This window comes from Cebus imitator, unplaced genomic scaffold (assembly GCF_001604975.1).
Source record: "Cebus imitator isolate Cc_AM_T3 unplaced genomic scaffold, Cebus_imitator-1.0 Scaffold499, whole genome shotgun sequence".
Lineage (NCBI taxonomy): Eukaryota > Metazoa > Chordata > Mammalia > Primates > Cebidae > Cebus > Cebus imitator.
Window position 1 is genome coordinate 1,272,226 of NW_016107814.1, and position 12,876 is coordinate 1,285,101.

General features: G+C 39.8%; 1 protein-coding gene across 3 annotated transcripts in view; it reads right to left on the reverse strand.

The window, feature by feature from the left end:
- Window positions 1-12,876, reverse strand: part of MYPN (myopalladin) — a 108,430-nt gene that overhangs the window by 84,876 nt on the left and 10,678 nt on the right. For all 3 annotated transcript variants that reach the window (XM_017513730.2, XM_017513729.2, XM_037733198.1), the window contains one exon: window positions 4,379-5,281. In XM_017513730.2, the coding sequence (XP_017369219.1) occupies window positions 4,379-5,280 (902 nt within the window). In that variant the 5' untranslated portion in view covers window position 5,281. The remainder of the gene's footprint in view (window positions 1-4,378; window positions 5,282-12,876) is intronic.

The following is a 12,876-nucleotide window of genomic DNA, read 5'->3' on the forward strand; positions in this document are numbered from 1 at the left end:
TCACCTGAGGTCAGGAGTTTAAGACCAGCCCGGCCAACATGGTGAAACACTGTCTCTACTGAAAATACAAAAAATTAGCCAGGCATGGTGGTGGGCGCCTGTAATCCCAGCTACTTGGGAGGCTGAGGCAAGAGAATTGCTTGAACCCGGGAGGCAGAGGTTGCAGTAAGCCAAGATCTGGCAATTGCACTTCAGCCTGGGTGACAGAGAGAGACTCTGTCTCCAAAATACTACTCCACTCTAGCACTGGACTGAACCAACTAGAAGTTGGTTCCAAGTGCTACTTGTGTTTACAGTTCCTTTGTAACTGCAGAGATATTGTGTCAGGCTTGTCTCAGTGTCCAGGGTATTCCTTGGAATGTTTCTAGTTCCACTACTCTCTCATCTGATTTTCAGTCCTACATTTCTGGCTGCCTATTGGAAATGGTCCTTCTGTGGCCTCAGGCTCAAATTCCCATCGACCTTCTCCACAAACCAACCACTTTTTCCATTGTCTCAGTCCTTACTGGAGACCCCATCTTTCTTTCAAGTATCCAGCTCCACAAACTTGTAGAGTAAGTTTTGTATACCCAGCCTTCCTCTGTGGTGTGTCACGTAGTTCAGCTTGATTTCTTTTCTTCTAAATGTCACTCACTGACATCTCTTCTCCTCGCTCCTACCACACCCACCCAAGATTGACCAGAGCATCGGATGCCTGGGATGCCTTCTGCAGCTTCCTAAGTGGCTTTGTGGCTTTATTTTTTCTAAATGTGACTTATTCTTCCAGATTAATTCTTCTTAAATCCTCCCTTTCATCTTATTACTTCCCTATAAACCACCTTAAATGGTTTTCAGTTTGTTTTGAAACCAAGTCTCAACTACTCTGCTTTGCTTTCAAAGTTCTTCAAAGTCATCTGACTCTACCCTCCTTTCCAGTTTGGTCAGTGTCCTCCCTGCCATTTAAAAAATATTATTATAATTAGAGCATCTGTGCCCTTACATAAATATGATGAAGTGACCTGACCTGAAAGGACCCATTCCTTCCACCTACCTCTTCAAGCTTATCTCTAATCTTTCCTTAGCTTTACCTTATGTTCTAGACATAGACAATTACTTAGGGTCCCCTGATAACACTTGCCTCGGGAGCTTTGAACTTGCTTTCCCTTCTGCCCTGGGCCTCCTGTATCTCCTGTGTTAATGCTTTCTTATTGTGTGCTCCAGGTCAAACGACTCATATGCTCCTTTAAGCTACCACTGCGATTGGTTTGCTGCCTGCCTGATTCCTCTACTAGTTTGTGAGCCACCCTCTCAGAAGAGTTTAGATTTGGTTTCAAAACAAGGTTCCCGACCTCTAATAGCTCACAATTGTTTTGTACTCTCAGTGAAATCACTTAGTAACTAGATCAGTATTTGTTGAATTAATAAATGAGAAACTTTCTACCTAAATTTTCACTACTCAAAGTTCAAGTAAAATCCTCCTGCATCTCTAAAGACCTTCTTTGACCTTTCTAGTCCTTCACTCCTTCTCTGACATCTGGCAGTACTTAAAGTTTGTACTATAAAAATTAGGATTCTTTATTTTATTTTAATTATTTTTTTTTAGTAGAGATGGGATTTTACCATGTTGACCAGGATGGTCTCAATCTCTTGACCTCATGATCCACCCTCCTTGGCCTCCAAAAGTGCTGGGATTATAGGCGTGAGCCACTGCACCCAGCCCAGGATTATTTCTTTAACTGTATTGTAAGCTCCTTGACAGCAGGAATGCACATTTATATTGTGCCTGTCATTGCATTGATCACAGTGCTGAGCACATAGTAAAAACTAAATAAAGAAATATTTGCTTTCTGACTGGATTATATAAATTCTGTGCTTAGGAAAATGACAGCTAATAGTCTACATGGAAAATTCTAATTCTGTCCTTAATATAATTGCAGTCATGAAATTAAGCACAAATTCATTCAGAAAATATTTAGCAAATACCTACTAATTTCCTAGCATCGAACCAGTGGTTGGGATACCTGCATGAATTCTGTCACTAAAGAAATTCTTCCCAGGAAAAATTAGCATTGCTACATGGAAACTGTGTACATTTCTTTCACTGTTAGATTTAAAGATTTGTAAATTTTTAGTTGGCTGATTAAATGGTTTCTGAGCGGCCACCACATTGCTTTGCTTTGTAGGGAATGGGTACTTTACTGTTCTTCCTAACCGATATTTCTTAGTGGTGCATTAAATTCATTCTTGTATCTGAGATTGCCATGGTTGAAAAATGGGCAGGATGAGACCTGAATAATCTGGTCTATTTTTGTTTTGATCAATCTACGTCCAGAAACTAATAGATTGGACAGGACTAAGTTTTGCATGCATCACAACTGGAGTGCTCACCAGCTTATTTAGACTGATCAGATGCCACAGAGAGGTATCTGCCATGGGGCTGTAATGACATTTCGATGGCATTACCGTCCAGAGCCCCAGGGAGTATCATCAGGCACGTTCAGAGCAGAAGGGCAGATACCACCCTGTGTTTTTCAGTTCCAACCCTTTGCTACATCTTAGGCCAACTGTCTCACCTCTGATTTAAATAGTTAAGTTTCTTGTTTTCCTGTTTCTTTATCCACTAGCTCATTCAACATTTCTGAGTGACTACTATGAGCCCAAAGCTGTGCTTGGTGCTCAAAACACAAAGGTAAAAACAACAGAATCCCTGCCCTCAAGGAGGCCAGCAGGATAACCTAATAGTTAAATGTATCTGCCATTATAGAAATAATATTTGATACTGCCTTATGTTACCTTTGAAAAGCAAAACTCAAGATATGAATATGTCTTTGGGCCAGAATCCCTTGAATTAATATGCATATATAAATAAAAATACTATTATTAATATTAATACTAGTATTGTCCTATAATATGGATATTATGGAATAAAAATGATGCCCAGATGCCCTATTTACATACAGAGAATAAATGTGAAATAGTAATGAAATCACATTCTAGTAATAATCAGGTAGTTACAAAGAAACTCTTCTAGGACTCTAAATACCAGGAACTCTCTACAAAAGTAATCCACTTCAACCATATTATTCACATATTATTCCATTATAATATCAAAGGTAGCACATGTTACCCTGCTGGCTAAGGCTGGTTCCAGGTTTTGTGGGACCTGAAGCTCATAAATATGGAAGGACTCCTTTAAAAAGTAAAATAAAATTAGAATGCAAAATTAGGTGTAGCCTAGGCAAATGAGGAGTCCTGAAACTTACATATAACTTATATATGAGACATTTGCCTCAGAGAAAAGCCAACCCTGGTAGACAAATAAAAGATGAATATCCTCTCTGTCCATCAGTCATAGTGTTCATGAAGCTGGTATTGAAAGTTTATAATACATTTAATACACATACAATGAGTCTTTAAATTGACTTTAGCCTCAGCTCAAGTCTATCAGTCTTTATGCTATTATTTGGCTTTCTTTAAAGTTTAAAAATACTGCAGGTATTCACTGAGTAGAAACCTTTTTTAGGCTATAAACTGTAGTCCTGCACTGTCCAATACTAGAGTCATTAGACACATGCAGTTATTGGGCACTTGAAATGTGGCTTGTGCAGCTAAATAACTGAATTTTTAATTATACATTTTATGTATGTATGTATGTATGTATGTATGTATGTATGTATTTGTTTCTTTTGAGATGGAGTCTCACTCTGTAGCGCAGGCTGGAGTGTAGTGGTGCGATCTCAGTTCACTGCAACTTCTGCCTCCCAGGTTCAAGAAATTCTCCCTCCCTCAGCCTCCTGAGTAGTTGGCATTAGAGGTGCCTGTCACCATGCCTGGCTAAGTTTTTTGTATTTTTAGTAGAGATGGGATTTCGCCATGTTGGCCAGGCTGGTCTTGAACTTCTGACCTCAAGTGATCTGCCCACCTTGGCCTCCCAAAGTGCTGGGATTATACATGTGAGCCACTGTGCCCAGACAAAATGCAGGTATATTCTCTAGGGAAATTTAACATCCAAATTGAAACATGCTGTAAGTGTAGAATTCACACTGGGCTTCAAATCCCTGGTATGATAAAAATAATGCAAAATATCTTATTAATAATCCTTATATTGGTTATATATTGAAAGATAATTTTCTTAATATGTTGGCTAAATAAGGTATGTAATTAACTTTAATTTCACCTGGTTCTTTTTAGTTTTTAAAAATGTGGCTACTGGAGAAATTAAAATTACATACACAACTAGGTTTACATCATTATTGGACCGAGCTGCTTTAGACACTGACTACTTTTCTTAAAGGGAGTATATAATTTTTGAAACCACACACTTAGAGGGTAACACTCAGGAGGGTCGCGGTAGATGGAAAGCAACATTAACTCAACATTACTAATGGGGCATTTTTACCTTACTTGAGGTGGTGGAATTCCTACCACTATGCAATCCAACTGTACTCGAGTTCCTTCTGGAACTTCTCTGCTCCGTAACTTTTGAGTGAACCGGGGAGGTTGCCCCAGAGGTTCTTCATAGTAGAGAGATGAAGGTGAAGACCCTGGGGTGGCGTCTCCACCAGCCGCCTCACTGGCAGCCTGCTCCGATTCACGCCTCTTGGCTTCCTGCTGTTCGAGGGCATGATTCACTTCATTATCCCTGGTATCCGCAGGGATAGGGATGGGAACAGAAGATCTTTCTCGTCTTTCTGACAGATCTGAGAAACTGGAGCTATTTTCCTGCATAACTTTGTTTTGAGATTCCAGTTTACTCTTGTGGTTTTTGCAAGCACGAGGTCTAATCCTTTTGGAGCTGTGGGCTTTGAAAAGGGAGGATAGCTCTTCAATGAAGTCAGCAGCCTTATTTAAGAATACTTTTTTGGACTGGCTTTCAGAACAATACTGTGGCCTTTTTGCCTCCTGGGGGCTTTCTTTAGAGCTGGTGGGACTTCGAGGGTTATCCTGGCAGAAGTTAGGCTCAAAACTTAAATTAGGTGAGTGTTTCATCTGATCAGAAGAAAGTCGTTTTCTAGCTTGAGTTTCATCTGCCTTCTCCAAAGGGTCGTGATTGATGGCCAGTCTTGCCAGATTGACACTTTCATCCAATTCTTCTTGGCTCAGAAAGGCTGAAAGATCTGGAAGGTCATCCTGGCCTCCCCCTCCTTCAGCAGCGCCAGAAGGACTGCCAAAATGGAAAGGGTTGGAGGAAGGCTCTGCTCGGCTCCTCTCATTGTTTCCCCGATGTCTGGTTTCAGCTAAATAGCTCTCTCTTAGAAGCTGAGATATGGAAGTAGAAGCTTCTATGCTGTCGTCTTGCATGCTGTCACAAAATAATAATAACAAAAAGTTTGGATCATTTCTAGGGAATAACAAGTCTATGTCTATTATAGCACAGCAGATTCGTTAGAACTGAAAGCTCAAAATTAAGAATTGCCTAATTTTAATACTTTTACAATTTATTTATTTATTTATTTTTGAGACAAGGTCTCACTTTGTCACCCAGGCTGGAGTGCAGTGATGCAATCTCAGCTCCCTGTAACCTCCGCCTCATGTGCTCAAATAATCCTCCCACCTCAGCCTTCCATGTAGCTGGGACTACAGGCATGTGCCACCACACCTGGCTACTTTATTTTTGTATTTTTTCCAGAGACAAGATTTTGCCATGTTGCCCATGCTGGTCTGAAACTACCGGACTCAAGTGATCTGCTCACCTCAGCTTCCAAAAGTGCTGGGATTACAGGCGTGAGCCACTGTACCCATCCCCTTTTATAAACTTTAAAGACTTAAGTATTACTCTCAAATTATGAAATAAATAAGAACAGAATAAAATTTCCCTTAAATTGAAAATAAAAACCTGGATTAAGATTATCACTTTATTAAACTCTTTAAATGCAAGTTCAGTTGTGAAAGCTATGACATAAGTATAGTAATATTAAATAAAATTTCTAAGCTTGATATTGCTAATACCTATAATGGTCTTTTAGTTATAAAATGCTTTCATACACAGAGATTTGCTCTCCACCCTCTCCTTTTTACCTTGAATGTAATAGAATTATAGAAATTGAAAGATATTGACAACATAATCTCATCTAGTTACTGAAAATATGGACTTGATCTAGCTAGCTCATGAAAAATAATGTTTTTGTTTTTTGACAAGCTCGCTAGAGACAAGCTGTTTAAATTCAGTGTTTTTACTAGGCTCAATCTGCTTTTGAAAACTATGATGATTTAGCCTCTTCACATAAGACTACAAAGATATGAATTAGAGCCTAGGCTTTAAAAAAATCTTAAATTAACTTTGATTAAGAGGGAAGTGAGAGACAGTGGAATATGATGCTTGTCAGGAGACTTCACTCTGTATTCTTCCTAACTTTTGTATTTTAATTATATGATATTATCTATTCAAAAAATAAGTATTTGTAGTATTAAGAAAATAATATGGCGGGGCACGGTGGCTCACGCCTGTAATCCCAGCACTTTGGGAGGCCGAGGCAGCTGGATCGCAAGGTTAAGGGATCGAGACCATGGTGAAACCCTGTCTCTATTAAAAAAATATAAAAATAAATAAAAAATAGAAAAAAAAATAAAATAATATAATAGGCCTGGCAGGGTGGCTCATGCCTGTAATCCCAGCACTTTGGGAGGCAGAGGTGGATGGATCACCAGATCAGGAGTTCAAGACCAGCCTGGCCAACATGGTGAAACCCCATCTTTACTAAAAATACAAAAATTAGCCAGGCATGGTGGCAGGTGCCTGTAATCCCAGCTGCTCAGGAGGCTGAGGCAGGAGAATTGCTTGAACTCTGGAGGCGGAGGTTGCGGCTGAGCCGAGATTGCACCAGTGCACTCCAGCCTGGGCAACAGTGCGAGACTCCACCTCAAAAATAAAATAAAATAAAATAAAAATAATATAATAATGCATGACGATTTTATATGTTTAATATTATATCCATTTATTCATTCAAACATTTACTAAAGGATTGCAAATTTGTGACTTGGGCTGTCACTTTCTCTCATCCTTAAAAGATGCAGCTCAGTGATTTCAGTACTCTTCCCATTGACCTTGACTTTCCTAGCATTCCACTCTCAGCCATCACCAGTCAGAGATGGCAATGGAGATGAAGACTGTTTGTCATTTTTGGCTACTGTGTGCTGGGCCCTGTGCTGAGAAAAGAGGCAAAAAAAGTAATCTTCTAAATCTTTCCTGGCTTTAACATCTGATGACAGAACTTACTTCAGTTGATTTCTTTCCTTTCTCTTATACCATAGCTTCACTTACATCACACATAAAGCTTTCTAGGAACTCTCCTTGTTCCCAAACTTCTAGAATGCTATCCCAAACTAACCTCTAAATTGGCAAAGCAGGCAGCCACCTTGAGGGGCAATTAGAGATGACTGAAAGGATCACCCACAGTAAAATATTTTTCCCACCTACTTGCCACAGACTGAGATTGCCCCTACTAGAGCCACTTATTTGGATGAAATCCATTGTGCCTTTTTAAAAAGATCAATTTAAAATGCAAAGGTGGCTGGGTGCAGTGGCTCACGCCTGTAATCCCAACACTTTGGGAGGTCAAGGTGGGTGGATCACCTGAGGTCAGGAGTTTGAGACCAGCTTGGGCAGCATGGTGGAACACTGTCTCTACCAAAAATACAAAAAATCAGCTGGGTGTGGTGGTGGCTGCCTGTAATCCCAGCTACTCAGGAGGCTGAGGCAAGAGAATCATTTGAACCCAGGAGGCAGAGGTTGCAGTGAGCCGAGATTGCACCATTGCATGCCAGCCTGGGCAACAAGAGCAAAACTCTGCCTCAATAAATAAATAATAAATAAATAAATAAATAAAATGTAAAGGTGTTGGAGGGCAAAGATTTGTCTACAAAGATGTTCATCATAAGATAATATTTAAAAAATTGGAACCATGTCAGTAATAAGAAATTAATTGAATTATTAAATACTCATTACATAGAACTATATGGCTATATATTAAATTTTGTGGAATAGTGAATAATACACAAAATAGTATATGGAAGTATAATTGATACCTCAATTGAAAATCTTTCTCATTTGTGCATAATTACATGGAGGAACAGTTAAAGATATATGAAATAAAGTGAGAAATGTTATTTGAAAATGTAATTAATACACTAAAAATCCTCATTTGTAACTCAACTGTTTCTTTTTTTTTTTTGAGATGGAGTTTCACTCATGTTACCCAGGCTGGAGTGCAATGGCGCGATCTCCGCTCACCGCAGCCTCCGCCTCCTGGGTTCAGGCAATTCTCCTGCCTCAGCCTCCGGAGTAGCTGGGATTACAGGCATGCGCCACCATGCCCAGCTAATTTTTTGTATTCTTAGTAGAGACGGGGTTTCACCATGTTGACCAGGATGGTCTCGATCTCTTGACCTCGTGATCCACCCGCCTCGGCCTCCCAAAGTGCTGGGATTACAGGCGTGAGCCACCGTGCCCGGCCCACTCAACTATTTCTTTAGCCTCATTTCTGTATATGTTTAGATGGTGGGGGGAATTCAAGTGCCTTATAAATCAGGATGGCTTTCTTGGACATTACTGTTTATTGTGTTTTATTTTCTTGTTTCTCTTTCTTTCTTCTTTCTTTCTTTTTCTTTTTTTTTAGAAAAGAAAGACAGGGTCTCATTCTTTCACCCAGGATGGAGTGCAGTGGCATGATCATAGCTCACTGCAGCCTTAAACTCCTAGATTCAAGCAATTCTCCCGCCTCAGCCTCCTGAGTAGCTGAGACTACAGCCACGCACCACCACGTCTGGCTAATATTTACATTTTCTGTAGAGACAAGGTTTCTCTATGTTGCCCAGGCTGGTCTCCAATTCAAAGGATCTCAAATGGTCCTCCCACCTCCATGTCCCAAAGCTTTGGGATTATAGGCATGAGGCATTGTGCCTGGCCTATATATTGTATTTTAATGTGACTGTCTTTTACTCTTTATTTTGAGATGGCTTTTACATCGAGACAATGTGGAATGAGCATTGGTCTTGGTACCAGATAGATCTGATTCCAAATTCTGCTTCATCTCTTAACAATTATGTAACTTTGAGAGGTTTACTTAACTTCTTTGAGCTTTGGTTTCTTCATCTGGAAAACATGAAAAAAATCTATTTCCCAGAGGATTAATAACATCAAAGGCAAAGTCCTTAAAACAAGGCCTGCCACTATAATGGGTATTCAACTGATGTCAGTAAAAAACAATACTTTGGTGAAGGTGATGTTAAAGTTGAAGAACTTTAAAAAAGTTTATATTTGTGGTGGAAACAGAAAATAAAATTCTTAGAGAATTTTTTTTTAAGAAAAGAAGCCAATTGAGGTGTTAATGTACCTGTTCTTCTGCTTATGGTTATGAGAAATTATTATAATAACAAAACTTTCAGGCATTTAATATAAAGATTTCTTTAATGTTTTGATGTAGCATTTATGACCTAATACTTTGGCATCAGATAGAACTGGTTCAAATCCTAGTTCTGACACTGCCTAATACCCTCGTTTAAACTTGCGAAAGCTTAGACTCTGTACTCCTCAGTTTACTCATCTGTAAAACAGGGGTAATAGCAGTAGCCATATCATATAGGTTGAAGTGATGATTAAATGTGCTTGGCATTTAGTAAACATTCAATACATGGAAGTTACTATTACTATAATAATAATTATTATTATCTAACAACTATGGCCATGTAGTGTGGCCTCCATTTTATAGATAAGAAATGGAGGCAGAACCAGTGAAGTGACTTGATCCGAGGGAAAATCTTTGAAGAGACCAAAGTCTCCCTTCATAGTTAATTCCGTGTATCTGTATTCTGTTGAAATACAGTCTCATGAATGAACTGTGTTGACTTCAGATCTTTGTATTCTCTTTGCTTGGGCTGCCTCCCACTCTTTTCACTATCTTATCAGGCCTAGTCCTACATGGTCCTCGGTTCCTAGCTGAGACATCACGGCCTTGGGATTTCATCTCTTCCCTGAGTTGGGTACCCCTCCAACATGCTCCCAAAGCTCACTGTCCTTGACGCAGTCTCCAAATACAGTACTTATCACAATACATTAAATGTGTGCATTTTCTTCTCTGTCTCCCTCACTATGTTTTGTACATCATCATCTCTGCTCACGCATAGCACTTAGAAGGTGGTCAATAAATGTTTGTTGAATTCATGTGTTCATTAGAATTTTCTGCTAAGACTATTGTTATCTTTCACTTTTAATTGTAGGATAAAATAGGACAAATAAAGGAGGACAAAAAAACTTACAGACACACAGAAAAAATATAAGCTGGTAAAGGAATCATAACTTTAAGGTGACTTTCAAGTGAATATTTATGGTGAATAAAATAACTGAAATTATGATTTCTTTCTTTCTTTCTTTCTTTCTTTTTTTTCTGAGATAGACTCTCGCTCTTGTAGCCCAGGCTGCAGTACAATGGCACGATCTCAGCTCACTGCCTCCCGCGTTAAAGCAATTCTCCTGCCTCCACCTCCAGAGTACTGGGATTATAGGTAGCCACCACCATGCCTGGCTAATTTTTCTATTTTTGGTAGAGACAGGGTTTCACCATGTTGGGCAGGCTGGAATGCTCTGTTTTCATACCAGAAGTATCAGAGGATATCTGATTATAATCAGAAACCTGGGTTTGAATCCTAACTCCAACACTAAGTAACTCTGTTTTCTTGAGAAAGTCACTTAACGCATTCTGAATCTCAGTTATCCTCATCTGTCAAATAGGGTAACAATTCGTTTTTTTTGAGACAGAGTTTCACTCTTGTTGCCCAGGCTGGAGTGCAAGGGTGATCTCGGCTCACTGCAACCTCCACCTCCCAGGTTCAAGCGATTCTCTTGCCTCAGCCTCCCAAGTAGCTGGGATTACAGGCATGCACCACCATACCTGGCTAATTTTGTATTTTTAGTAGAGACGGGGTTTCTCCATGTTGGTTAGGCCAGTCTTGAAATCCCAACCTCAGGTGATACACCTGTCTTGGCCTTCCAAAGTGCTGGGATCACAGGCATGAGTCACCGCACCCGGCCTTAGGATAGCAATGCTATCTTTGAGGATTCTCAGATGAAAATGCATATATAGATTGTTAAACTGCTAAAATATTAGCCAAAATAAAAAATATGAAAATTATCATCTTCTCTTTTAAGCATTAGTTTTAAAACTTTGTCTTTTAAGCATTAATTTTATAACTATTATAAAATATGTACTTAAAAAATCACAAGTGCTAGTATATAATTCATTCATTCATCCAATAAATATTTATTGAGCATCTACTTTGTGAGGCACTGTGGATTCTGTGGTAAACAAAAGACAAAGTCGCTGTCTTAGCTGTAATAACACACCTTCTTCCCTGCTCCATTATTCTCTATCCCCCTTTTCATTTTATTTTTCTTCCTAACATTCAGTGTTCCACTGACACCCTAGTAGGGGAAATATCAATGTTAGGAAGAAAAATAAAATAGAAAAAGGGGCTAGAGAATGATGGAGGAGGGAAGAAGGTGTGTTATTTTAGCTAAGAAAGTCAAGCAAAGCTTATAATGCAGTAGAGAAGTTACTCATGTGACTACCCGGGGGAAAAAGAATGTTCCTAAGGTAGAAGTCAGCATCAAGGCCTGAAGAGATGAGTGTTTTCTACGTTTAAGTCAAGCCCAGCGAGCGAAGAAGTGAGTGAAAAAGAAGAGTGAAAGAAAATGAGGTCAGAAAGATACAAGGGCAGATTGTTTAAGGTCTTGAAAATCATGGAAAAGACTTCAAAGTTGATTAAATGTGTGAATGGAAAACTATTTAAAGGTTTTGAGAAGCAGACGGCATGGTTTTGAAAACGTTCAATCACGGTTGCTATACAAAGAATCAAACTGAAGGAGGTAAAAGTGGAAGTGAGCAAATCAGTTAGGAAGCAATAGCAGCATGCTACACAGGGATGATGGTGGCTTGGACCAATGAGCGGTAGCCATGGGAGATGGCCAGAAATGCTCATATTTGAGATACCTTTAAAAGTAGAGCCAATGAGATTTGCTGATGGATTAAAAGTGGGATGTGAAAGAAAGAGCGGAGTCAATAATTACTCCAATATTTATGCCCTGAGCAACTAAGTCATTGGCAGAATCATTTGCTGGGATGAGGCAGGAGCAGGTTTCAAGAAAGAAAATCATGAGTTCTCTTAGAAATTTCAGCTGCAGTATTCAGAGTGCCATTTGACTTTTTTTTTTTTTTTTTTTTTTGAGATGGAGTTCCACTTTGTCATCTAGGCTGGAATGCTGTGGTGCGTTCTCAGCTCACCGCAACCTCCACCTCCTGGGTTCAAGCAATTCTCCTGCCTCAGCCTCCTGAGTAGCTGGGATTACAGGCATGTGCCACCACGCCTGGCTAATTTTTGTATTTTTAGTAGAGATTGGGTTTCACCAACTTGTCCAATCTGGTTTCAAACTCCTGACCTCAAGTGATCCGCCTGCCTCAGCCTCCCAAAGTGCGGGGATTACAGGCATGAGCCATTGTGCCTGGCCACAGTGACATTTGACTTTGTTTCCTCTTTTCTGTTTCTTACAAAATGGAAAATTAGATTTTTTTCCACTTCCAAAATAAGAATGAGTAATTGCCCTTGAAAACAGATCATGGCAGTGGTGAAATGGTACAGATTGGAAGTGAAACAATGTGGCGTCAGTTATCAAGACAGACTCTAGGCCAGGCGCGGTAGCTCACGCCTGTAATCCCAGCACTTTGGGAGGCCGAGGCAGGTGGATCACGAGGTCAAGAGATCGAAAACATCCTGGTCTACATGGTGAAACCCCGTCTCTACTAAAAATACAAAAAATCCGCTGGACCTGGTGGCGCATGCCTGTAATCCCAGCTACTCAGGAGGCTGAGGCAGGAGAATTGCCTGAACCCAGGAGGCGGAGGTTGC